Source organism: Blennius ocellaris (assembly GCF_963422515.1).
Source record: "Blennius ocellaris genome assembly, chromosome: 7".
Classification (NCBI taxonomy): Eukaryota; Metazoa; Chordata; class Actinopteri; order Blenniiformes; family Blenniidae; genus Blennius; species Blennius ocellaris.
Window position 1 is genome coordinate 28,143,031 of NC_137656.1, and position 26,075 is coordinate 28,169,105.

Sequence of the window (26,075 nt, forward strand, 5' to 3'; positions counted from 1 at the left end):
CCAGGTCATGCTTGTAAAACACATTTCGATCTCAATTGGTTTTGTTTTCTTGGCCCAACAAAGGTTACAATAGTCAATTGGGGGAAAAAAATAATAACAACGACGACGATAATAATAATAATAAATGGACATTCAATTTATTAAAAGAAATAGATAAATGCAAGAAGTGGGGAATCTACATTTATTGGCATTGGGCCACAGTAACACTAATGTTGTTCTTTGGGAATTATGATTTTAATGGCAAATGCAGTGTAAAGCTTTTATGAATTCCAGATGTCAAAAACTTTATTAGTTATTTATTAGTCCAAAAAAAAGACTAATTTGGACCTTGAACCAAAACCATTAATATTATTATTATTATTATTATTCCATTTTCTATTCATTTTTGGTGGTCTCATGTATCTGAAATAATATCTGCAACTTGCTTACAAATTCATGGATATCTTGAATAATTACTGTTGCTATTTTCCTTTCTGTATCGTTTTTATATTGCAATATATGCAATGTGAATGCTTGGGTAGTGAACATTAAAAATTATAAATACTGCCTCCTCAGAGGTCCCAGGTGGTCCTGGGGTGGTGGTCCCTCTCTTCAAGAAGGGGGATCGGAGGGTGTGTTCCAACTACAGAGGGATCACACTCCTCAGCCTCCCCAGAAAAATCTATTCCAGGGTACTGGAGAGGAGGGTCCGGCCGTTAGTCGAACCTCGGATCCAAGAGGAACAATGCGGTTTTTGTCCTGGTCGTGGAACACTGGACCAGCTCTATACCCTCCACCAGGTGCTCCTGATGGTGGAACACTGGACCAGCTCTATACCCTCCACCAGATTCTCCTGATGGTGGAACACTGGACCAGCTCTATACCCTCCACCAGGTTCTCCTGATGGTGGAACACTGGACCAGCTCTAGACCCTCCACCAGGTTCTCCTGATGGTGGAACACTGGACCAGCTCTAGACCCTCCACCAGGTGCTCAAGGGTTCATGGGAGTTCGCCCAACCAGTCCACATGTGTTTTGTGGATCTGGAGAAGGCATTCGACCGCGTCCCTCGGGACGTCCTGTGGGGGGTGCTCCGGGAGTATGGAGTCCGGGGTCCCTTGTTGAGGGCTATTTGGTCCTTGTATTCCCAGAGCAGGAGTTTGGTTCGCATTGCTGGCAGTAAGTCAGACCTGTTCCCAGTGCACGTTGGCCTCCAGCAGGGTGTCCTTTATCACTGATTCTGTTCATCATATATATATGGACAGAATCTCTAGACATGGCCAGGGACCAGAAGGGGTCCGGTTTGGGGACCACAGGCTCTCATCTCTGCTTTTTGCAGATGATGTGGTTCTGTTGGCCTCATTGAACCTGGACCTTCAGCGTGCACTGACGTGGTTCACAGCCGAGTGTGAAGCAGCTGGGATGAGGATCAGCACCTCTAAATCCGAGGCCATGGTTCTTGACCAGAAAAAGGTGTCTTGCTCCCTCCAGGTCGGTGGAGTGCCCTTGTTCCAGGTGGAGGAGTTCAAGTATCTCAGGGTCTTGTTCAGGAGTGGGGGAAAGATGGAGCGTGAGATCGACAGGCGGATCGGTGCAGCGTCTGCAGTTATGTGGTCGTTGTATCGGTCCGTCGTGGTGAAGAAGGAGCTGAGCCAAAAAGCGAAGCTCTCGATTTACCGGTCGATCTTCGTTCCTACCCTCACCTATGGTCATGAACTATGGGTCATGACCGAAAGAACCAGATCCCGGATACAAGCGGCTGAAATGAGCTTCCTCCGTAGGGTGGCTGGGCGTCACCCTTATAGATAGGATGAGGAGCTCAGTCACCTTTAGAGATAGGGTGAGGAGCTCAGTCACCCTGACTGAGAAGGGCAAAAGCTCGTTTGATCTTGATTTTCAGTATGAATATAGACCGTGAAAGCGGAGCCTCATGATCCTTCTGACTTTTTGGGTTTTAAGCAGGAGGCGTCAGAAAAGTTACCACAGGGACAACTGGCTTGTAGCGGCCAAGCGTTCATAGCGACGTCGCTTTTTGATCCTTCGATGTCGGCTCTTCCTATCATTGTGAAGCAGAATTCACCAAGCGTTGGATTGTTCACCCACTAATAGGGAACGTGAGCTGGGATTAGACTGTCGTGAGACAGGTTAGTTTTACCCTACTGACGATGTGTTGTTGCAATAGTAATTCTGCTCAGGAGTGCTGAGGAGCTCAGTCACCCTTAGAGATAGGGTGAGGAGCTCAGTCACCAGGGAGGAGCTCGTAGTAGAGCTGCTGCTCCTCCACATCCAGAGGAGCCAGATGAGGTGGTTCAGGCACCTGTTTCGGATACCCCCCGGACGCCTCCCTAGGGAGGTGTTCCAGGCATGTCCCTCCGGTAGGAGGCCTCGGGGCAGATCCAGGACACCTGGAGGGACAATGTCTCTCTGGTAGGAGGCCTCGGGGCAGACTCAGGACACCTGGAGGGACTATGTCTATCGGCTGGCCTGGGAACGCCTTGGGGTTCCACCAGAAGAGCTGAAAGAAGTGTTCGGGGCGAGGGAAGTCTGGGCAACCCTGCTAAGACTGCTGCCTTTGCGACCCGGCCCCGGATAAAGCGGTAGATAATGGATGAACGGTCTCCTAGCAATGTAAACCTTTAGCAGTCTAACTTAAAAAATGGTTAATGGGGATATGAGCCAGCCTCAACTGCAATCCTGGTATTTTGTTCCACAAAGGATGAACTTGAAAATGTCACATAAAAATGTCTTATAGGAGAATAAGAATACCTGTGAGCTGAATATTTGATAACAGCTGTCGAGCGTAATGTGTTGTGTAACAGCGCTTGTGTTCACCCCTGCTCAGGTTTCCATTATCCTCTTTATGGCAAGACAGCGGGTCGGGAGGAGTCGGAGGTGACTCCGCCCAGTAGAGGAGGAGCGGTGAGCAGCAAGCAGGGCGGCGACTCCACGTCGTCCCCGGCCGTGGAGCTGCTGCAGCAGCCGAGCCACCAGTACCACGGAAAACCCTCCGCTGTGAGAGACCGCCCGCTTCCCCGTCACACACACACCACAACATGATGCTAAAGCTACACCTGTGCCTGCGGGGGTTAATACCTGAAATCTCTCCTCCGACTTTAATGCGCTCTCTTCACTTCATTCAGTTCTGGCAGACAAGGAAGATACCACAGAGAGGATTGTAAAGTTGGACCATGAAACATGGAAAGCATGTCCCTATATAACACCTTCAGATGTAAGACTGTTGTGTGGAAAGTATCGACACTATCCCCTCCTCTACTATAAGTAGCATTCTGTGCAGGTTTTATTTTAATGCCCACCAGTGTCTGTCATGCTCAGTGTGTCGGACAACATTCACTTTACTGCCTTTTCACCATTGAAGACATCAATAAAATGTTTCAAATCAGCTTTGCACGCTCTGTTTCAAAGATGTTAAGTTTAATTTGTGTTAACATCTATTTCAGAAAATCAGAAAACTGCCCCTATATTTCATTTTCAAGGTTCCTGCTTTTGTATGTTAGTGTTGGTCACCACAGGCTGGCTTTTCTGCAATCAGACATTGGCGAAGATGGGTCATTAAACTGTAATGTGATGGAAGGCCCTGTGTGCCTGCCCAGATTGTCTCGTTAAGCAAAGTTCCCACGTAAGATTTTATTTTGACAAGCAAATAAAAGTCAAAGCTGAAAGTAGGACTCAATGTAAAGCACATGAGGTAGAACAGTTTTTATTGTTGATGCACACTAGATTCATTTCTGTGTGCACTTCAACGTCAGGTTTGACATGAGTTAGATTCAAGTGAAAACGCATTGCTTTTTGTCACGTTTTCTTTCAGAAAGATTTCAAATTCACACAGCAACAGTGGGAAAATGATGCTGTTTTCATGTTGGGCCACGAGTAGGTGCTAATGGTTCTTTTTGTAATGAAAGCACACATATGCAACAGAGAACAATCTGCTCTAAACATTAACAATGGTAGAACATTGTTCTGATTGTTCATCTACTGAGCATGTGCAGAAGAAATATTTACTACGACCGTGGTGTGCAGGCAGCACTTAGCACACCATTTACATGGCAGTGGAACCTGAGCATTTTTAAAAAGTTCCACCTTGGGAGCTGTTTTCAAAAAGTTGCATTTTCAAAGTCTCTGAGCACTGTTGTCGTTAAAACAAACGCCCAACATGCAACAAAAGTTTTACATTTTCACTTAAAATATGCCGTATAAAGGGACCCTGGATTCTATGTGGTGGTGGAGGAAGTGAGGCGGCTGCTCCGAGCTCGTCCAGATGTTGCCCCTGGGAAAGAGCTCAGAACATGCGCGGACCCAGCTGACCCTGACACAACTGAAATCAGTTAGTGTCATCGCTGAACCAGGAAATCAGAAATAAACTGCCTCATTGATTACAGGCTCACTGCCAATAACATCATACCAGACATCCTGCTCAAGAAACTTAGGTGGATAAAAGATTTCCTGACAGGCCGTCCACTGTCTGTTAATCTCTCCTCTGTATACCTCTGTGTACTGAGTGCACCTCTCTCCATACATGGCTGCGGTCCAACCCACCACCAGATCATCTACGTCAAGTTGTCTCATCTCAGGGGGAGACGAGATCCTCAAACTGATAACCCAATAGAACAGAAGAAATCCAGGGTATCCTCTCTGTCAGGTCTAAACCCCTGAAATAGGTAAATAACCAAGGAACCGAGAAATAACCAGGCCACTTGCAGCAAGGGAAGACAACGAGTTCACCTCTCAGAGCTCACACAGAAGTCTTCACAGTATGCTCTCTGTCTGCCTTCTTGATTGATAGCTCAGTGGGCGGGTACACACGTTGTAAAAACACTGGTTGAAACTGGTTCCTGTGGTCTGTCTTACAGGATCGTAAAAACACAGCGGATTCAAAGTGGGGAGAAACAGAAACAGTTAACAGATAAAGATCTCATGTGAGGTGCGGGGGCTGCAGGCCGCTGCACTCAAAGGTCTGCACAGAATTTGCACAAGCATGAAACAATGATAATAAAGTATTTTCCCAACACTATCCCCTCACTGATCAACCCCTCTCGCTCGCAGTCATTGAGCGTGACGAGACCCAAGGCTAACCGTGGGAAGAACTTGGAGAAAGTCCCTCACGAAGACGAGGGAGCACCAGCAGCGGAGCATGGAGAGCCTCCCGCCTGGCCTGTTTTACCAGGAAGTGAAAGTGGGTTGGTGGATGTTCTTTCTGCAATACAGATTATGAGCAAAATGATGACAGACCGCTTCAATACATTAGAGGCATCTCTTGCATCCACCCAAGCATCTTTGGTTAGCCTCGGGAATCGTGTTAAAGAGGTGGAGGAAGCTCACTCGGAGTATGACCGCTGCCTCACCATGCTGGAACAAACGTGCACAAGGGTGCACGCAGAAAATGATGCGTTTCCTCTGAAGCTGATAGATCTTGAGGTTCGCTCTCGACGCCAGAATATCAAGATTGTGGGTCTCCCAGAAAAGATTGAGGATTGAGAGATTGAGGATGCCCAACGGAGTTTGTGACGGAGTTTATTATGGGAATCCTCAGCGCAGGCAACTTTCCAAAGCCCGTGGACGTGGATCGAGCGCACCGCATCGGAAGGCAGCCCTCTGGGAATGATGCATGGCCGCGCATAATGATTGCCCGGATTCACCATTTCCAGACGAGGGAGAGGATACTGCAGCTGGCCCATCAAGTTTCCCTCGAGGCACAACAGAAAGCCGATACACATTTTACTGGATTATCCAGCGGAGGTGATGAAGGAGCGGCAGGCTTTTGATGGCGCCTGTAAGAGGCTCCAGGATGCTGGTGCCCGGACCGGCTTCATTTATCCAGCGAGGCTGCGGGTTACCCATGGCAACACTGAGAAGGTGTTTTCTTCACCGTGGGAGGCAGAGGAAAAAATATTTGCAGAAACTTTACATTGAACATATACGGATCAGCACACATCGGGTATGTGAATTCTACTGTACAATTATTTTGACGAGGACATTGTTATGACCGTTGGTGATTTTTTTTGCTTCTGCGTTGCTGGAGTGAGAGCCCCAAGAGCTCAGTGTTAGAGCCTACCTGTAGCTCAAGACTTCATATGGTCCGGCAACCACGGTTTGATGGTTTAGGGTGACTGATCTCACTTTGTTTGGGAAAATGGGGTGGGGGGAGGGGGCCATTGTTCTTCATGTTGGGTTTTGTGTTCTGTTTTTGTTATTGCTGTTTGTTTTTCAAGGGCTTTATGTTTATATGCTTTAATTCTAAATGCATCCTAGTTCACCTCCTCTCAGTGGCGATAGCACCTTTACAAGCTGGAATGTCAGGGTCATGTACTCAAACGCACTAAGGTGTTCTCTCATTTAAAGTCACTGTCTGCTGATATTACTTCTCTACAGGAAACACTTGTAAGACCTGCCAAAGAAAAATTACTAAAGTGTTCCTGGGTTAACCAAATTTTCCAGTCCACTTTTCCAGTAAGGCCCGGGGAGTTGCAATTTTAATTCGTAAAACGATCCCATTTAGACATGTTTCTACTATCAGTGATCCAAACAGTAGATGTTTTTTGGTGACAGGCTAAATTTATTCATTTCACATTACACTTATGAATGTTTACGCTCCAAATTTTGATGATCTGCCATTTTTCAGAAAGATATTTAATTCACTGCTGTTGGGCCCGGATCCCTGCTCTCCTTCAAGCAGTTCTCCCCCAAGAGAACCGGCTGCTAGAACCATGGGAAGGTAATGGAACAGCAGGGGGGAGGACAGGGACCTGAGGGCCACAAGCCCCAGGTTGGAAAAGCCTCATCATTGGTCAAACCTGACCTGGACACAACTTGGTCAAACTGTCTCCCAACCAACTGTCCCCTCTTCTCACCCTGGTCTCCTACCAGGGACCAGGTCCCCTCTTCTCACCCTGGTCTCCTACCAGGGACCAGGTCTCTGCTTCTCACCCTGGTCTCCTACCAGGGACCAGGTCCCCTCTTCTCACCCTGGTCTCCTACCAGGGACCAGGTCCCCTCTTCTCACCCTGGTCTCCTACCAGGGACCAGGTCTCCGCTTCTCACCCTGGTCTCCTACCAGGGACCAGGTCCCCTCTTCTCACCCTGGCCTCCTACCAGGGACCAGGTCTCTGCTTCTCACCCTGGTCTCCTACCAGGGACCAGGTCTCCTCTTCTCACCCTGGTCTCCTACCAGGGACCAGGTCCCCTCTTCTCACCCTGGTCTCCTACCAAGGACCAGGTCCCCTCTTCTCACCCTGGTAGGAGACCAGGGACCAGGTCCCCTCTTCTCACCCTGGTCTCCTACCAGGGACCAGGTCTCCGCTTCTCACCCTGGTCTCCTACCAGGGACCAGGTCCCCTCTTCTCACCCTGGTCTCCTACCAGGGACCAGGTCCCCTCTTCTCACCCTGGTCTCCTACCAGGGACCAGGTCCCCTCTTCTCACCCTGGTCTCCTACCAGGGACCAGGTCCCCTCTTCTCACCCTGGTCTCCTACCAGGGACCAGGTCCCCTCTTCTCACCCTGGCCTCCTACCAGGGACCAGGTCCCCTCTTCTCACCCTGGTCTCCTACCAGGGACCAGGTCCCCTCTTCTCACCCTGGTCTCCTACCAGGGACCAGGTCTCTGCTTCTCACCCTGGTCTCCTACCAGGGACCAGGTCCCCTCTTCTCACCCTGGTCTCCTACCAGGGACCAGGTCCCCTCTTCTCACCCTGGTCTCCTACCAGGGACCAGGTCTGGTCTGGACCACACAGTGCAATGGAACTGTAAGAGAGCTTTTGTCTGGGCAGCGCTGCCAGATTAGCTTGAAGCTAACCTGCAACTGTTTCATGTGCCGCTGAACAGCATGTGTTGTGTACCAACGTGAGCGTGTTCACGTTCACCATCACAAGTTCAGGACTCTGGTTTTCCCCCTCAGAACAGGAGTTCTGAGGAGATCTCTGTGGAGAACCGAGCCACGGAACCGAGCCTCGCCAGAACTCTCTCCCTCTTTTCTCTCTCTCTCTCTCCTTCATTAACCCCTCATGCATGCGCCCCCATGCCTATCCCGCCGCCACTTGTGCTACCTGATGGAGATCAGCTCTCCTCACAGCCACAGTTAGCATCTGAACCGCTAACTTGTGCCGCCGTGATCCATCAGTATCGTCACCAGAGTTTGACTTTATGTCTCAACCTCCAGTTAAACTCCAGCGTTACAGTAATGATTCTGCTTGGTGAGACCTCTTTGCTCCTAGCGTCCCTCGTGCATGCGCGAGACGGACATCTTGTTTACCTGGTTGCCGAGCAACCACCACGTCCCAGAAAGAGCAAGTCAAACGCCTCTAGTGGCTGCGTGGGTCATTGCAATCTCTCTTTACCTGTTGGTAGCAATGAGTCATTGCCTCTCCCTCCAGGCGCCCCTAGTGGTCGTCATGGTTACTGCCCCGAACCAGACGCCTGCCTCCCTCTGGGGTCTGTTTGGGATCATTACACCCACTAACCCAGTGCTTCTCAAATGGTGGGGCGCACCCCCCTGGGGGGGCGTGGTGGGGTGTCAGGGGGGGCGTGAGGCGGGCGCGACTTTCAGTATTAGTGTCTTTATTCATGCTTGAACAATAAAAAAAAGGGCCTCCAGCCACTAGGTGGCAGCAGTGCTCAAACTAATCAACAGGCTGCCTGTTCAACCAGTAGAGTAGAAGAAGTACTACACATGAACACCGGTGTACAGAGCTGGAGGAGGAGGAGGAGGAGAGGTGGAGAAGTTTCTGACAGGAGTGAAAAGAAAAAAGGATGAGGCGTCAGAGGAAAAGAAAACAGGTGAGAGTAAACATAAAGCTAGTAAGAGCAGGAGATATGACGATGCTACGTCGCCCTTGGGTTTACCGTGAACACGTCGGGAACCAGGAAACACCCGTTTGTGTTTTATGCCTAAAAACTCTGGCAGCGGAGCATGAAACCAAATAAATGAAGACGGTACCTGGAGACCATACACCATACACCTGGAGACCATACACCATACACCTGGAGACCATACACCATACACCTGGAGACCATACACCATACACCTGGAGACCATCCACCTGGAGACCATACACCATACACCTGGAGACCATACACCATACACCAGGAGACCATACACCATACACCTGGAGACCATGCACCATACACCTGGAGACCATAAACCATACACCTGGAGACCATACACCATACACCTGGAGACCATACACCCGTTATGTCAGTAAGCCACTGGAGTTGTTTCATGGTAAACTCCATGAGTATGGCCAACAAGCCGCTCATTTTGTCAGCGCGGCATCAGTAAACAAAAAAGCCTGTTAGCCTCTTACAAAGTTGTCCACCACATCGCAAGGTGCATAAAACCTCACACCATAGAGATTTATTTTGATAATCAGGCGATTGTATGCAGAATGCTGGTGCCAGCAACTCATACATGGTTTATACAGATAAATAAATAAATATTATCAAGTTCTCAATGGTAGTACAATTCAGGGGGGGTGCCTGAAAAACATTCTGTCCTCTAGGGGGGGCGTGACAGAAAATAATTGAGAACCACTGCACTAACCTGACCCTCCCAGGTACACCGCCACCTGGTGGACACTCGTGGTCATTACACACACACACACACATACACACACACACACACACACACACACACACACACACACACACACACACACACACACACACACACACACACACTCTTTCTTTGTACATAGTGTTGTTGTTTAGTAGATTAGATCTCCGTGTTCGATGACGTTTGTTACTTGATTGTGTTGATTTATGAAATAGTTTCAGAATTGTTTATGAATTAATGCATTTTTGAGAATGAATGCCTGTCAGCTGAATTGATCAATTCCTGGTAATTATTGTGTATTTATTGTTGATAATTCATTGGTTTGTAACAGTCTGTACTCTAGTCTCACACCTTCCTTATTTAAGATTGTTATATTTTGCACAGGAATATCAACCAACTTGAATAACCTTTTTACAAACGAGACTGATATTTTGGTATTAGTTACTGTTTACTTCCATTAATAATTTAAATTGTTCATAAATTACTTACAGTAATTTTTTATGCTAATAAGCAACCATAAATCCCAACACTGCCTACCTCCTCTGACACACATCTTTGTTATTGGTGGAGACTTCAATTGTGTGCTAAATAATTTTCTGGACAGGTCAGCTCACACAACCCAAGTATCTGCATCCTCCACACTGTTAAATAATTAAATGTCTTCTATGAATCTGGTAGATATCTAGAGACTGCAGTATCCCACAAATAGAGATTATTCCTTCTTTTCACCAAGATACAAATCATATTCTCAGATAGATTATTTTATTTTGAACTCTCGCTCTATTTCTAATGTGATCTCTTCAACTTATCATAATATTTTAATTTCTCATCATTCTCCAACATCCTCGGTAGTGCAGAAGTTAATTTAAACTCTACACTAAAATACTTCAGTTAATGATGCAAGCATCAAATTTGGCCTGTATGTTCTCTAATGGCCACTTTTCAGAAATTCCAAGGTGGCCACTCAAAATTTCAAAATGGCCACTATTTTTTACAAGATGGCCGCCCATCAAGATTTTGATCTAATACCCATGTGCCGCTTGATGAAAATGGATGAAGATGGCATCCAATATGGCAGCAATAATCTTCAAATTATGTTGTTTTGGGATCAGTAGAATGCAAAAAATGTTATGTGCAATTTAGCAGTGTTTAATGCCATGGACATCACATCATTGAAACTGCTAGTTTGTAAGTGTATACATTTATTTTCTAGGTGGTGGTGTTAGTCTAAAACAGGGGTCGGCAACCCGCGGCTTCGGAGCCTCATGCGGCTCTTTGGTCCCTCCACTGTGGCTCCTGGAGCCTCCGTCCCACTGCAGTTCATCCTGCAGGGACGTAAGGAGGCAAAGCCACCCAGAGAGGGACGTAAGGAGGCAAGGCCACCCAGAGCGCAGTCCCGCTACAAAGAGTGGTAAAATGTAGGGTGGTGAACGAGCAGTGATGTGACGTCATTACAACAATAAAGAATGAAGAACGTAGAATTGCGGCTGCAGGTCATGACAGCGGCTCAACTGGTGTCTGAAGCTGGGAGCTTCCTGTACCTTTCACAGTAAAACCGCTGCGCTGCGGAGCGCCGACAGTTCCAGGAGGTTCATTGCAGACTTGTTGAGAGTGACGGAACATTCTAGTGAATTACACAACAACTACAGGACATTAAAGACACACCATCACACTCATGGTTCTAACAATCCACATCTCCCACATTTATCTTCCATTTTAATAATGTGTAGCAATAAATGAGCTGAGACCTGCAATGCATTATGGGAGTTTCTGTTTGTCGTGTTTTAAATGTAATTATTGGGGGTTATGTTAGGTTTGTAGTGTTGGTAATAATTGTGTTGTGTTTTTGTTGCTTAGTTCATGTAGTTTAGTTTATTAGTTGTAAGTTGTCAACCAGCAGTGAAGAAGGTTTTGTGTGTCGTGTCCTCCTGGCATGGTCTGCTGGTGGGACTGTCAAAATAAAAGACTGATGTGTAGTGTCCTCCTGGCATGGTCTGCTGGTGGGACTGTCAAAATAAAAGACTGATGTGTAGTGTCATCCTGGCATGGTCTGCTTGTGGGACTGTCAAAATAAAAGACTGGTGAGTAGTGTTGTCCTGGCATGGTCTTCCTGTGGGACTGCCAAAATAAAAGACTGGTGAGTAGTGTTGTACTGGCATGGTCTTCCTGTGGGACTGTCAAAATAAAAGACTGGTGTGTAGTGTCCTCCTGGCATGGTCTTCCTGTGGGACTGTCAAAATAAAAGACTGGTGAGTAGTGTTGTACTGGCATGGTCTTCCTGTGGGACTGTCAAAATAAAAGACTGGTGTGTAGTGTCCTCCTGGCATGGTCTGCCTGTGGGACTATCAAAATAAAAGACTGGTGTGTCATGTCCTCCTGGCATGGTCTTCCTGTGGGACTGTCAAAATAAAAGACTGGTGTGTAGTGTCCTCCTGGCATGGTCTGCCTGTGGGACTATCAAAATAAAAGACTGGTGTGTCATGTCCTCCTGGCATGGTCTTCCTGTGGGACTGTCAAAATAAAAGACTGGTGTGTAGTGTCCTCCTGGCATGGTCTGCCTGTGGGACTGTCAAAATAAAAGATTGGTGTGTCATGTCCTCCTGGCATTGTCTTCCTGTGGGACTGTCAAAATAAAATGTGTGTGGCTCTTTGGGTGTTGTTCAGTGTGAAACGGGTCCAAATGGCTCTTTGAGCATTAAAGGCTTCCGACCCCTGATCTAAAAGAGTGAATGTCACTGCACAACCAGGGCACACTGGTGACTTCACTGCTGTTAATCTCAGCATAGGGTTCAGTGTCAGCTAATTTGCTTATCTATGCTGTGCCTAGCTTTACTTACTTTAACATAGTAGACTAGTACTAGTTGTAGTGTAGCTTAGTTTAGTTTCCCAAATGTTGTCTAATAGCCCCATATCAATCAGCTGGTAGACAGTAGTTGGTAAAATTAGTTAGACAGCCGCACCTGAATTGACAGGGTGTGCCAGCGCGGGAGAGCCGAGCCAAGGGTAAGGGGACAATGCATGATGTTCTCATGTACTTACCCGGATGGTGTACAGATCACACGGGAATTAAATGGCACTGATGAATGATCGGGCTCGGTGTAGGTTTCCCGAACCTAGTTGTATCCCATACGTCAATGTGCATTTCAGACCAATGCGGCAAAAGGATAGCCCCTCGGCCCCTTAGTCAAGAGTTCATAATGGCGAGCGTAAGTTCAATTACAGCTAGGAGGATGACTGACTGGAGCAAATGCTGTCTTTGCCAGAAACACAAGCAAAATGAAGGTCTAACTTCCCCCTCTGCCTCTCAACATCATGATCCTGAACATGATCGGTATGTCATGCTCTCAAGAAATGTGCTATTGTTTCAGGAGATTGGAGAAATGCCTCTCACCTTTGAACTAACAAGACTGGATGAAGGTAGTGGCATAGAGGCAACACGACGACAAAACATGGCTAAGTACCACAAGAGCTGCAAAATCATGTTTAACAATACAAAACTTGCTCGTGCAAAACAACGACAATCTACAGGTGATGGGAGCTCACCACAGGTGCAGCAAGCTAAGCAGCGTCTCACAAGTCATGGCAATGACTCTCTAGACTATTCATATCTTCTCAGACAAGAGAATGTGATCTGCAAGAGTTTTTTTCCCTGTGAGTGAGGAACGAAGACTGTACACTTGCCAGAAGTCTCAGTTGACCTGTATCCTTGAAACGTATACCTCATCAGTTTACCAAGAACCTGAGGCAGATGTTCTCATTGTAGATGGCTCAGCTCTGGTCCATGGCCTGCCTCCCAAAAGATCAAAGACATTGCAGGATTATGCAGCTCTCGACTTCCTCCCAGTAATACACATGTACAGCAGCAAATACCAACTGACACATCTAGTCTTTGATGTGTACAGCCCAACAAGTCTTAAAGCTGAAACCAGGTCCAAACGTGGCCAAGGGGGGAGACGCAATGTAACAAACAAGAATGCAATTCCATCTAACTGGTGTAACTTCCTGAGACACAGTGACAATAAGACTGAGTTGTACCACTTTCTTGCTGACAAGGTTGCTCAAATGTCCGTTACAAACTTGGTGATTGTTACAAAGGGATCGGCTGTCCTGAGCACTGGTGAAACTGATCTTGAAGGGCTGGATGGATGCTCTCACGAGGAAGCTGACAGCGGACTCTTTGTGCATGCCAAATATGCTGCAGAACATGGGAGCCAGTCCATCGTGATCAAGGCAAATGTCACAGATTTTGTTGTCTTGGCACTTAGTGTCTTCATCAGCCTTCAAGAATCTGTGCTGCAGTACATGTGGGTATCATTTGGACAAGGCCAGATTCTCCGTTGGGATAAGTGTGCATGACATGATCCATGATATTGGCCAGGATAAGGTCAAAGGCTTGCTATTCTTTCACGGCTTTACAGGATGTGACACTGTTTCGGCCTTCCGCAACAAAGGCAAGAAAACCACATAGCAAACATGGGATATATGTCCTGAGGTCTCTTCTGTATTCTCTAAACTGAGTGTTTACCCTTCCACAGTAAGTAAAGCCTGTGACCTGGAGATCCTGGAAAAGTTTGTCATCCTAATGTATGACAGCTCCAGCAGAGTTGCGACTGTGGATGAAGCCAGGCTTGACATGTTTGCCAGAAAACGAATCCCACCAACCAAAGCAGCTCTGTTCCAACACACCAGACGTGCTGCCTATCAGGCTGGCTGTGTTTGGGCCCAGGCAACCCAGTGTCAACCGGAAGAAAGGAACCCTGCTGACTGGGGGTGGCAAAAAGTAGATGAAGAATGCCAGGTCTATTGGACTGCGAATTCTCCAATTGCCAAGAGTTGCCAACAGCTGGGCAGTTGCAAATGTGAGGATTAGTTGCATACTGTGCACACATAGTCACTTTGTTGCCAAGAAAGGATATATGACATTCCTTGTCTTATCTCCAAAAGAGTAGCCGCAGCGTTGCAGTCATGACTGATAAACACATACACATCTTCACAGGTGTGTGGATGGTGAATCATATCAATTACCAAAGTTACAGAAATGCTGTCAGTGCCAAAAATATCCACAATAGTTCATATTTGACTGCAATACATACCTACATTTCAAAATCCATATTTTTATTGTTATGGCTCATATACTCTTTTTTTTTTTTTTTTTTTTTGGGCTCTTTCGCATTGTAGCTCAAGAACCATAACAGATACAGATATACAACTGGCACCAAATTGTCTGCAATATTCAACTTTATATTCGGCCTTCATACATTATTGGGGCATAAAACCAATGCCCTTGCATTTACAAAGGAACAACCTCATTTTTGGGTGGCCATCTCAGAATTTGGGTTGCCTTTTTGGATTTTTGGGTGGCCACCCAGATGTTTTGATAGAGTAGGTTCTGGTGATAATATGTACCAAAATTCATGCTTGTATCACAATTTTAAGTATTTTTTCATTTATTTGCTGCACTATGGTCCTTGACCTTAACCGTAAGAGACAACACTATAACTCAGGTCTAACTGTCAATTTCATTCCTCGGAGTTTCTGGAAACTACTGACAATTCTGAGGGTAATGACTCCATCCTATGGGAAACTGTTAAGGTAGTTAGCAGAGGTCACATTATCTCTTTTGAAACCTCTATGAGGAGGGAGAAGAGCCTCGTCTTGCAGAGATAGAACATTTACTTCCACCATCCCCCAGTTACCCTCCTCTACAAAATATTCTGAAATTGAAATATGAATATAATACTCTGTTGTCTGATCAGGTACGAGGCCAGCTGCTTTAATTAAGGCAAAGACAGTTTGAGTTCGGGGATAAGCCCCATAAACTCCTATCTAGGCAGCTGAGAGGCTTACAGGCCAGCAGAGCCATTCATAAAATCAGGTCAAAACAGGGGAATTAGTTGTTGACCCAAAAGGCATTAATAATTATTTTAAAGAATATTACGAGCAACTGTATATGTCAAAAGCAAATGGGAATCTCTCGGACTGGTTTGGACGTCTGGCTCTTCCTAAGTTAAGTAAGACTGCACAGGATGCCTTAACTTCAAACATCACAATTCAGGAAATTCTGGATGCCATAAAATCATTTCCTAATGGTAAGACTGTGCAGGGCTGGATGGTTTTAGTATTGAACTATATAAAAAGTAGCTCCCCTCCTTTTGAGTATGTTTACACACTCTTTTGAAACTTGTAAATTTCCTCATACTCTGTATGAGGTGAATATTTCACTGATACCAAAAGAGGGCAGGGTTGAGACTGAGCCTTCATCTTTTCGACTTAGTGCTTATTAAACTCCGACATGAAGTTTTTTTTTTACAAAAAATGCCGGCAAACAGGGTAAATAAACATATAACTTCCATTTTCCATGCTGATCAAACTGGCTTTGTCCCAAGTAGGTTCTCGTTTTTTAATGTAAGAAGGCTAATGAACATAATACATCATAAACATGAGAGAGGCCATAAAATGGTTCAATGCAGAAAAGGCGTTCGACCAATTGGAGTGGGGGTATATGTTGAGAGCTTTGGAGGACTTTGGGTTTGGGTACACCCAGCCCTCTTCATCCATTCTAACCAATCAAGAAAAATCAGCCCCCTTTCCTTTACACCGTGGTACACGACAGGGCTGTCCACTCAGCCCCGTTGTTTGCAGTTGCAATTGAACCTCTTGCCATTAGTGTTAGACACCACACTCTTCTTTGACCCATTCACCTGGGGAATATAGACCATCACCTTTCTTTATACGCAGACGATGTTGTAATTTTCCTCTCACAGTCTGAACAGTCCATCCATGTTTTATTTTATTTCATAAAGTCTTTTGGCGAGGTATCGGGATACACAATCAACTGGCAAAAGTCAGAATTCATGGTCATTACTGCAGAACTTGACCCTGAATTTTTACATTTCAAAATTACTGATAAATTAAAATATCTGGGAGTACTCCAAGAGATCCTAAATTAATATTTAAATACAATTTTCTTGAAGCAGTAGAGAAATTAAAAATCAATGTCGAAAAATAGCGTACCCTTCCTCTTTCTATGGTGGGCTGCATAAACGCTATCAAAATGGTCTCTCTTCTGGGGTTTTTATATCTTTTTACAAAATATCCCTATTTTTTTTTTAACAATGATTTTTCAATACATTAGATTCAATAATTGTTCATTTTATCTGGAACTACAAAGCACATAGAATTTCCAAAATACATGTACCATATTTTCCGCCCTATAAGGCACCTAAATACCTCAAATTTTCTCAAAAGCTGCCAGTGCGCCTTATAACCCGGTGCGCCTTATATATGGAAGAATTGCTCTACTCCAGACTGCTATTTGACAGCTGAAAACCAGAAGCTTTTATTTTGACAACTTAAACTTCGCAACCGGATGTTCAGAGCGGACGACACTCCACACAACACCTTCATCACTCATGGTTGCACACCAACATTCTAACAAACCAAAATAAACTAGATGAAATAATGACTCCCTAAACTGGGGAACAAAAACACATAAACACAATCAACACAACACCAAGCCCAACAACAACCCACAATAACCTACAACAACACAAAACATGAATTCCCATCATGCCTTGCATCCTGAGCTCCTCAGTGCAGCCGATAGCTGCAATGAATTATGGGAGTTTCTGTTTGTTTTAAGTGCAATTATTGGGGGTTATATTTGGTTTGTGGTGTCGGTAATAATTGTGTTGTGTTTTTGTTGCTTAGTTCATGTAGTTTAGTTTATTACCGGTAGTTGTAAGTTGTCAACCAGCAGTGAAGAAGGTTTTGTGTGTAGTGTCCTCCTGGCATAGGCCGCAGGTAGGACTATCAAAATAAAGTGTGTGCACCTCTCTGGGTGTTAGAATCAGTGGAAAATGTAACCTAATGGCTTTGAGCTATAAAGGGTGTTGACCACTGGTCTATTCCATGTGCCTTATAATGCGGTGTGCCTTATATATGAACAAAGTTGTAAATTATTTCAATCAATGTAGGTGCGCCTTATAATCTGGTGTGCCTTATAGTGTGGAAAATATGGTATAGAAGACAAGAGGGAGAGGTGGGTTAGGACGACCATGTTTCCTCCACTCTTACTGGGAAGCCAGTCTTAGGGCCCTTGCTTACTGGCAGGAAGGTTATGATAAAGATGTTTCAACAGATATTCCTGCGTGGGTCACCATTGAAAAGTATGGTGTTGAAAACAGCTCTCTTCCAGCTCTTCTTTTCTCATCAGCTAGTCCTCCTGCAACAATGAAAGTGAATAATCGTATAGTCCTGAATTGCCTGAAAATATGGGAGCAAATAAGGAGGGGCAGTAAACTGCCAAACACCTCTGTGCATGCCCCACCCAGTGTATCGCAACCATGCATTTCCTCCGTCCCTGTCAGATGTTACATTTGACACGTGGACACTAAAGGGTTTAGTCACGTTAAAGGATTTGTATATTGACAAACAATTTGCCTCATTAAATCAGCTTCAGGACAAATTCTCTCTTCTCTCTACTCACTTTTTCCGATATTTACAAATAAGAAACTACATCAGCCAATCTATGCCTAATTTTCAGACTCTTCCTGAGGGGGAAAAAAAGATTGACAGTCTTTTGCTGGGCCCGCCTTCCTCAAAAAAATGCATTTCAGGCTTTGTAAAAGTGTTCACTGAACGAGTGCATTTGACCACTTTTCATTTGAAAAGGGCCTGGGAGGAGGATCTGGGGATCAGTATTACAGATGACATTTGGGAGGAGAACCTGAGCAGACTTTGATCACGCACCGTCAATACCAGACGTCAGGTAGTTTATTTTAAAGTACTACACAGACTTCACTATTCTACATCTAAACTCCACAGGATTCATCCCTCTACTTCTCCTTCATGTGATCGATGTAAGTCTGCCGAGAGCTCCTTGGCACACATTTTCTGGACATGTCCATGGCTGTATAACGTTTGGTGTGAGATATTCAGCTGCTTTTCTGGAGCGTATGGCTGCGTTTCCTAACCTGACCCAGAGATAGCATGTTTGGCTATTCCCCATCTCTACAAAATCACGGTCTCTGTACAGTGGACAATGATCGTATGACATGATCGTTACAAAGAAAGCAATATTGAACCTGTGGAAAATGGACACTGCGCCTCAGTTTAAAAACCGGGCTTGCCGACCTCACCAGTGTCCTGCACATGGAGAGGATTCCATACGGCATGATGGGCTGTCTTCATACATGTTCCAACATCTGGCAACCTTTCTTGGACTATCTTGCCTGAGTTGATCACATTTCTGGACAGTGCGACGTGTATATCACTTACCTTTTTTCTTTTAAATGCTGCTTGGGACATAATGTATTAGTGATGCAGAGTACTATATCAGCTTGACTGCTAGCCCTTGTTTTTGTTTGTTTTTTGTTTTGTTTCATTTGCATCTTGTGTATTGTATGTACTAAACTATCTGAAAAAAATTCAATAAAGATACTTTATTAAAAAAAAGAGTGAGCAAAATAGCCGTTCAAACTTGGGAAGCAGAGTTCAGTGAAGCTTGGACATGTGGACAGTGATGCATCAAACCTTCGACATCCATTGGCCGCACAAATACGCTGTGAACCACCGGTAAAAATAACTTTGTGATTTTGGAAATCTCTTTCTGACTGGATTCATCCAATTTAATAATAACAGTTGGAAGAATTTCTTGCAAATGCTGGGATAAGAAAATATATTTACTTTGTGTTTATGTCTCAAAATGTTTTTACAATAACTAAAACAAAATGTCAAACAAGAGTTTCAGAGGTGGAAATTAAAACGAGGGAAAAGAGAAGAGAAACAATAATGATTTGTCTGGCAGTGTTAGAAGAAGAAGGCATTGTGTAAATCCACCTGTGTGTTTGCAGCCTGGTGAAAAAGGTTCTCCGGATAGTGAGAGAGAGACGGAGCGAGAGAGGAACCACGTGTCGTTCGCCCGGCACCTCCACACACACCACCACACACACCTGGGTATGAGCTACAACCTGATGTCGGGACAGTACGACATCTACCAAGGTACACACACGCATGCACACAAAGTTGTGTCAAAACAAAATATGTTCTCTGCAGGTCAAACAGTGTCTCATCACCCTAAATATTTCTGTATTTGAAAAAGTATAAAAAAGATTTACGAGCTGAAATGGGTTGGGGTTGGTTTGGGAGCCACCAAGCTGAACCTTTGATGGTGAGTTCTGCTTCACAGCTGATGTTCTCACTGTGTCTCTTTGTGTTGAAGGTCTGAGCTCCAGGTCTCTCGTCTCCAGCCAGCAGGTATCGGGACACTCCTCAACCGGTACGTTTTAAACCTGTCAGCTTCTTCAGGTTTACACTTGTCTGACTGAATCCCCCTGTGAGACTTGGTGGAGTCATACAGTTGACATTTGTTTTAGCCAGGCAGGAAGTTGTCCAACAACCACATTACAATGACTGATTTTGGTTTGACTGTTCATGCCTGTCATCCATCATGATGTCATTGTTGGACCACAGAAAGCTGTTTCAGTAGCAGATCATCCTCCATTACTGCTGAATTTCACTGACAGTAACAGAAAAAGGTCCCCAAAAGATAAATGTCTATACACAGTACAATTTAAAATAAAGAATATGTCAGAGCATGAGAGAAACTTGTGGGGGCCTGGAGAAAAGAAATTGATCATCCACAATGTCTACATCGTGTGCGTTGTCTTGGCTGAACGTTGCTTTTATGAAAACAAAGCTAAGCAGTTGTTTTGTGTTGGAGGCCACCTGCTGGGTCCCTGAATCTACTGTGTGACCTTCTCTCCTGGGAATAATGGCTCACTGCTCATTTGGCTGTGCTCCTACCTCACCTTGTTGCCTGAAGTATCCTCCAGTCCATCGTTAGCCGCTTTTCCATACCTCCTCACGCAGTACATCAGCGCCGTTGTTTAAAAGTGAAATTCTGCAGCAGGAAGCTCGTCAGCAGTGAAAGAGCATAATGTGATGACTACCTCCACTGCTGCAGAAGATAGACTCTATAAAGGGTCATTGCTGTGAGCTGAGCAGACGTGATGCCGGCGGTGGAGTTAGCTCTGGTCTCCACAGACAAACAAGGAATTACTTCCTCACAATCGTCACATTTTAAACATCTACGTCATGCAACAATTAGTCATTTGAAAAAATATGCCACACAATGGTACATATCTTTTACCAAGATCCCATGTTGTTGGACATTAGGGACACACCGATACCGATGCAGATACCGATACCGATCCCGATACCAGCATCAGAAACTGCAGGAAAAACTGGTACTCATAGAAGCTCCCCAATACAACCTGGGGAGCACGACGTGACATTATCTGTCAGTCGATACTCAAGAGAGCAGGAGCAATGTAATGGCCATTTTTTACTATACTGTATGTCTGTGGGTGAAATGCACTCATTAATCCACAAGGGGGAAAACTGCACCGCGAACAGTAATGGAGATGAGCGCACAATTTCTAACTGCAGCACCCACAGTAAAATCAGCAGCGTTGATTTAACACTTAAAGAGTCAATTTTAGGGATGCTCGATATTGGCTTTTCTACCGATATCCGATATTCCGATATTGTCCAACTCTTAATTTCCGATACCGATATCACCGATACCGATATATGCTGGCTTTTTACATCAAAACTGTTAGGTAACAACAACATAAAATATCTCCTACTGTGGAATTAACACATTATGCCTAATTTTATTGTGATGCCCCACTGGATGCATATGTGAATCAAACATGGCTTTCCAAATGTACACACTGAGAAAAATAAGAGAACAACAACTTAAATTATGGAAAAAAGTGCCATATTTATTTAGTGTTAGAGAGAAACCTCAACAACAAACTCAACAACACCACAGACAATATAAAAAAAAGGAAGAGGCATATCTTCAGTCCATTAGTTGTAAACAGTCAATGAATGAATAACTGGACATAACTTGTCAAATAATAGACTCAAACTGGGCTCAATCTCTTTTAAGAGTAACAAAATAGTGCAAATATAAACAAGAAAGGCACAGAAATGCTCACAAAATTAAAACAGCCCTCCTTTAAAGTGCAACAAAAACAAAGACTGAAGTTGACTCGTCCACATAACTGGTCTATTTCTTTTCCCATGTCCTCATGTGTAAGAGGTCGATTGTTCTGTATGAATACAAGCATCTCAGCATCTCAGCAATGTATGAGATTTCTCTTCTCATCAATGATGTGGGCAACAGTGCTGAACACTGGTTCACTGTCAACACTGGTGCAGGGTGCAGTCAGGTACTGGTACCAGTGCTAAACACTGGTTCACCGTCAACACTGGTGCAGGGTGCAGTCAGGTACTGGTACCAGTGCTGAACAGTGGTTCACCGTCAACACTGGTGCAGGGTGCAGTCAGGTACTGGTACCAGTGCTGAACACTGGTTCACTGTCAACACTGGTGCAGGGTTCAGTCAGGTACTGGTACCAGTGCTGAACACTGGTTCACCGTCAACACTGGTGCAGGGTGCAGTCAGGTACTGGTACCAGTGCTGAACAGTGGTTCACCGTCAACACTGGTGCAGGGTGCAGTCAGGTACTGGTACCAGTACTGAACACTGGTTCACTGTCAACACTGGTGCAGGGTGCAGTCAGGTACTGGTACCAGTGCTAAACACTGGTTCACCGTCAACACTGGTGCAGGGTGCAGTCAGGTACTGGCACCAGTGCTGAACACTGGTTCACCGTCAACACTGGTGCAGGGTTCAGTCAGGTACTGGTACCAGTGCTGAACACTGGTTCACCGTCAACACTGGTGCAGGGTGCAGTCAGGTACTGGCACCAGTGCTGAACACTGGTTCACCGTCAACACTGGTGCAGGGTGCAGTCAGGTACTGGTACCAGTACTGAACACTGGTTCACTGTCAACACTGGTGCAGGGTGCAGTCAGGTACTGGTACCAGTGCTAAACACTGGTTCACCGTCAACACTGGTGCAGGGTGCAGTCAGGTACTGGCACCAGTGCTGAACACTGGTTCACCGTCAACACTGGTGCAGGGTGCAGTCAGGTACTGGTACCAGTGCTAAACACTGGTTCACCGTCAACACTGGTGCAGGGTGCAGTCAGGTACTGGTACCAGTGCTGAACACTGGTTCACTGTCAACACTGGTGCAGGGTGCAGTCAGGTACTGGTACCAGTGCTGAACACTGGTTCACTGTCAACACTGGTGCAGGGTTCAGTCAGGTACTGGTACCAGTGCTGAACACTGGTTCACCGTCAACACTGGTGCAGGGTGCAGTCAGGTACTGGTACCAGTGCTGAACAGTGGTTCACCGTCAACACTGGTGCAGGGTGCAGTCAGGTACTGGTACCAGTACTGAACACTGGTTCACTGTCAACACTGGTGCAGGGTGCAGTCAGGTACTGGTACCAGTGCTAAACACTGGTTCACCGTCAACACTGGTGCAGGGTGCAGTCAGGTACTGGTACCAGTGCTGAACAGTGGTTCACCGTCAACACTGGTGCAGGGTGCAGTCAGGTACTGGTACCAGTGCTGAACACTGGTTCACTGTCAACACTGGTGCAGGGTTCAGTCAGGTACTGGTACCAGTGCTGAACACTGGTTCACCGTCAACACTGGTGCAGGGTGCAGTCAGGTACTGGCACCAGTGCTGAACACTGGTTCACCGTCAACACTGGTGCAGGGTGCAGTCAGGTACTGGTACCAGTACTGAACACTGGTTCACCGTCAACACTGGTGCAGGGTGCAGTCAGGTACTGGTACCAGTGCTAAACACTGGTTCACCGTCAACACTGGTGCAGGGTGCAGTCAGGTACTGGCACCAGTGCTGAACACTGGTTCACCGTCAACACTGGTGCAGGGTGCAGTCAGGTACTGGTACCAGTGCTAAACACTGGTTCACCGTCAACACTGGTGCAGGGTGCAGTCAGGTACTGGTACCAGTGCTGAACACTGGTTCACTGTCAACACTGGTGCAGGGTGCAGTCAGGTACTGGTACCAGTGCTGAACACTGGTTCACTGTCAACACTGGTGCAGGGTTCAGTCAGGTACTGGTACCAGTGCTGAACACTGGTTCACCGTCAACACTGGTGCAGGGTGCAGTCAGGTACTGGTACCAGTGCTGAACAGTGGTTCACCGTCAACACTGGTGCAGGGTGCAGTCAGGTACTGGTACCAGTACTGAACACTGGTTCACTGTCAACACTGGTGCAGGGTGCAGTCAGGTACTGGTACCAGTGCTAAACACTGGTTCACCGTCAACACTGGTGCAGGGTGCAGTCAGGTACTGGCACCAGTGCTGAACACTGGTTCACCGTCAACACTGGTGCAGGGTGCAGTCAGGTACTGGTACCAGTGCTGAACACTGGTTCACCGTCAACACTGGTGCAGGGTGCAGTCAGGTACTGGTACCAGTGCTGAACAGTGGTTCACCGTCAACACTGGTGCAGGGTTCAGTCAGGTACTGGTACCAGTGCTGAACACTGGTTCACTGTCAACACTGGTGCAGGGTTCAGTCAGGTACTGGTACCAGTGCTGAACACTGGTTCACTGTCAACACTGGTGCAGGGTGCAGTCAGGTACTGGTACCAGTGCTGAACACTGGTTCACCGTCAACACTGGTGCAGGGTGCAGTCAGGTACTGGTACCAGTGATGAACACTGGTTCACCGTCAACACTGGTGCAGGGTGCAGTCAGGTACTGGTACCAGTGATGAACACTGGTTCACCGTCAACACTGGTGCAGGGTGCAGTCAGGTACTGGTACCAGTGCTAAACACTGGTTCACCGTCAACACTGGTGCAGGGTGCAGTCAGGTACTGGTACCAGTGCTGAACACTGGTTCACCGTCAACACTTGTGCAGGGTGCAGTCAGGTACTGGTACCAGTGCTGAACACTGGTTCACCGTCAACACTTGTGCAGGGTGCAGTCAGGTACTGGTACCAGTGCTGAACAGTGGTTCACCGTCAACACTGGTGCAGGGTGCAGTCAGGTACTGGTACCAGTGCTGAACACTGGTTCAGTGTCAACACTGGTGCAGGGTGCAGTCAGGTACTGGTACCAGTGCTGAACACTGGTTCACTGTCAACACTGGTGCAGGGTGCAGTCAGGTACTGGTACCAGTGTGAACAGTGGTTCACTGTCCACACTGGTGCAGGGTGCAGTCAGGTACTGGTACCAGTGCTGAACAGTGGTTCACTGTCAACACTGGATCAGGGTGCAGTCAGGTACTGGTACCAGTGCTGAACAGTGGTTCACTGTCAACACTGGTGCAGGGTGCAGTCAGGTACTGGTACCAGTGCTGAACACTGGTTCACTGTCAACACTGGTGCAGGGTGCAGTCAGGTACTGGTACCAGTGCTGAACACTGGTTCACTGTCAACACTGGTGCAGGGTGCAGTCAGGTACTGGTACCAGTGCTGAACACTGGTTCACTGTCAACACTGGTGCAGGGTGCAGTCAGGTACTGGTACCAGTGCTGAACACTGGTTCACTGTCAACACTGGTGCAGGGTGCAGTCAGGTACTGGTACCAGTGCTGAACACTGGTTCACTGTCAACACTGGTGCAGGGTGCAGTCAGGTACTGGTACCAGTGCTGAACACTGGTTCACTGTCAACACTGGTGCAGGGTGCAGTCAGGTACTGGTACCAGTGCTGAACACTGGTTCACTGTCAACACTGGTGCAGGGTGCAGTCAGGTACTGGTACCAGTGCTGAACACTGGTTCACTGTCAACACTGGTGCAGGGTGCAGTCAGGTACTGGTACCAGTGCTGAACACTGGTTCACTGTCAACACTGGTGCAGGGTGCAGTCAGGTACTGGTACCAGTGCTGAACACTGGTTCACTGTCAACACTGGTGCAGGGTGCAGTCAGGTACTGGCCCAGCAGGGAAGAGGGCCTGGTTGAGCCTCCAGTCCTCCACGGACATTTCATTCACCGGGCTTCTCCTTCTTAGCCACGAGTCCAGCATGTTGTTTTTGTTGTTGTTAAACGTCATCAAGCACGCGCCCGTAAACGTCCCATGCTGCGTTCATGCAGACTCGGAAATTCCAATATCGGTTGTAAAAATCTGATACCGATATTTCCAAATGTTACATTTTTAAGTCAATATCGGCTTATCCCTAGTATCCCTAGTCAATTTTAACACTAATCAGTGAACATATTGGCCTAATCTATAGAGAGCAAAAGTTACACTCAACTTGGTGTTGAATTTCCAGAGTCAATTTAACTCTTGTAGGAGTTTTATTTTACAGTGTTTAACACTGCACTAAAAAGTGTTGATCAAGTTTAACACTATAAGAAAAACACCACTCGTGTTACTTACACTAGAGCTTTTTTTTGTGTTATTCAGCATTGACTCTTTTCAATGTACTCTTCATGAGTGTTAAACTTGTGTCACACTGTAGAGGAATTATGAGGGGATAACATTCTACAGTGTTAATATAACTTGACAATATTTCTGTCAGTATTTCTCAATTAGTGACAATTCAGAATGCAAAAGATGCCCAGCCTTGTCACATGAAAGTGAACTTTTGCCTTTACGCCAACTACAGTCAACAGAGGCTCTT

At 46.2% G+C, this 26,075-nt stretch overlaps 1 protein-coding gene across 1 annotated transcript in view; it reads left to right on the forward strand.

The window, feature by feature from the left end:
• znf608 (zinc finger protein 608) overlaps window positions 1-26,075 on the forward strand; it is a gene marked incomplete at both ends in the record, with an annotated part of 140,983 nt that overhangs the window by 105,750 nt on the left and 9,158 nt on the right. Inside the window, 3 exons of the mRNA XM_080499229.1 lie at window positions 2,821-2,990; window positions 19,395-19,542; window positions 19,763-19,819. Of these exons, the coding sequence (XP_080355355.1) occupies window positions 2,821-2,990; window positions 19,395-19,542; window positions 19,763-19,819 (375 nt within the window). The remainder of the gene's footprint in view (window positions 1-2,820; window positions 2,991-19,394; window positions 19,543-19,762; window positions 19,820-26,075) is intronic.